At 42.3% G+C, this 1,356-nt stretch overlaps 1 protein-coding gene across 2 annotated transcripts in view; it reads left to right on the top strand.

Moving 5' to 3' along the window:
• Positions 1-457: 457 nt before the first annotated feature.
• The window catches only part of DOK5 (docking protein 5), a 53,599-nt gene continuing 52,700 nt past the window's right edge, over positions 458-1,356 (top strand). The window contains exons 1-2 of one of the 2 annotated variants that reach the window (XM_077778350.1): positions 458-568; positions 655-774. In XM_077778350.1, the coding sequence (XP_077634476.1) occupies positions 533-568; positions 655-774 (156 nt within the window). In that variant the 5' untranslated portion in view covers positions 458-532. The remainder of the gene's footprint in view (positions 569-654; positions 775-1,356) is intronic. The other variant, XM_077778351.1, reaches the window with a different exon arrangement.

Genomic DNA, 1,356 nt, shown 5'->3' with positions numbered 1-1,356 from the left:
AGTGACGTGACTGAGTTATGAATTGGGTCACCATTCCCTCCCTTCCTCAGAGTCGATATGTGTAAGATGCCTTCCCTGGAAGTACCCTGAGGGGTTGGGGTATTTGAAAGGCTTTCCCAGTGATGGGGATATAGACCTGAGAACTATTCATTAGGTAGAATCTTTGGGGAGACAGAAACACTAAAATGAGCTTTCTACTTCCGTGAAGTTTTGAGTCCCTGCCACTTAATATTGTTCAGAAAATTGAAAAAGGAAGGTACTTCGCTAATTTTTCTTGCTGAATATTAAGGATAACACTGAAATAATTCACAGCTTTCAAAACACACTTTTCTGTCAAGGGGTGTTCATGTGTGGTGTCCCTTCCACTAACTGTGCCTCCCCTGAGTGTGGTGGTGTTGACCGGGCGCATTCATGCAGGGAGTGTAATCGGACTTGTAATTGTTCATTTTTCAGGTGACGGAGCTCAACAATGTGAAGAACGTTGCCCGGTTACCAAAGAGCACCAAGAAGCACGCCGTAGGGGTTTATTTCAATGATGACACCTCCAAGGCCTTTGCTTGTGAATCAGGTTCGCCCGAGACAGGGAAGGCTTCTGCTTTCAGCTCTTCATCAGGTGCTGGCCGTGCATGTTAACATTTCTGGACATTTCCACAGATCTCGAGGCCGATGAATGGTGTAAAGTACTCCAGATGGAATGTGTGGGCACACGGATCAATGACATCAGCCTCGGAGAGCCTGACTTACTGGCTACTGGGGTTGAGCGAGAACAGAGTGGTATGTAAAGAAAATTCTCTCCTTCACTCTCTTTGACGCTGTTTTTATCCCCATCCAATACACTGTAAGACATCTTCGTTATGTCAGGTTTTTGAAGTTATAAAAAAAAATACAGGAAGGATTAAAAATAACCTTTTATTTCACCTAAATCCTGTGTTCATATTTCAGTGTATCTCTTTTCCTAATATGTTTTTGATGCATAAATATGAGTGTATCTGCATTAATAACATCAGCTAGAAATCTGGGGACCCCTACTATGTGCCAGTTTCTGTGGCAGATGCATTAGATCATTTAATTTACTGGGCAGCTCCATGACGGAGGCACTGTTCTGTCCCCCTGTTTTACAGATGGGGAAACTGAGGCTCTTCCTCCCATTCCAGCAGCTGGTGTTTGATCCCAGACCACACTTGTTGGCCTGTATTCATAATATATTCATTTTAAGACATAATGGATTTGGCTTTTTTTTTTTTTTGGTCTTGCGTTTTTCACTGAAAGTATTTCATTGAAAGTTTTCCAACGTTTTTAATGGAATCCAGATGTCACGAATGTTTCATCAGCTTTAAACCCACCTCTTTCTTTGAT

Source organism: Crocuta crocuta, unplaced genomic scaffold, assembly GCF_008692635.1.
Source record: "Crocuta crocuta isolate KB4526 unplaced genomic scaffold, BGI_CrCroc_1.0 scaffold27, whole genome shotgun sequence".
Lineage (NCBI taxonomy): Eukaryota > Metazoa > Chordata > Mammalia > Carnivora > Hyaenidae > Crocuta > Crocuta crocuta.
This window is presented reverse-complemented; position numbering and strand designations above follow the sequence as displayed.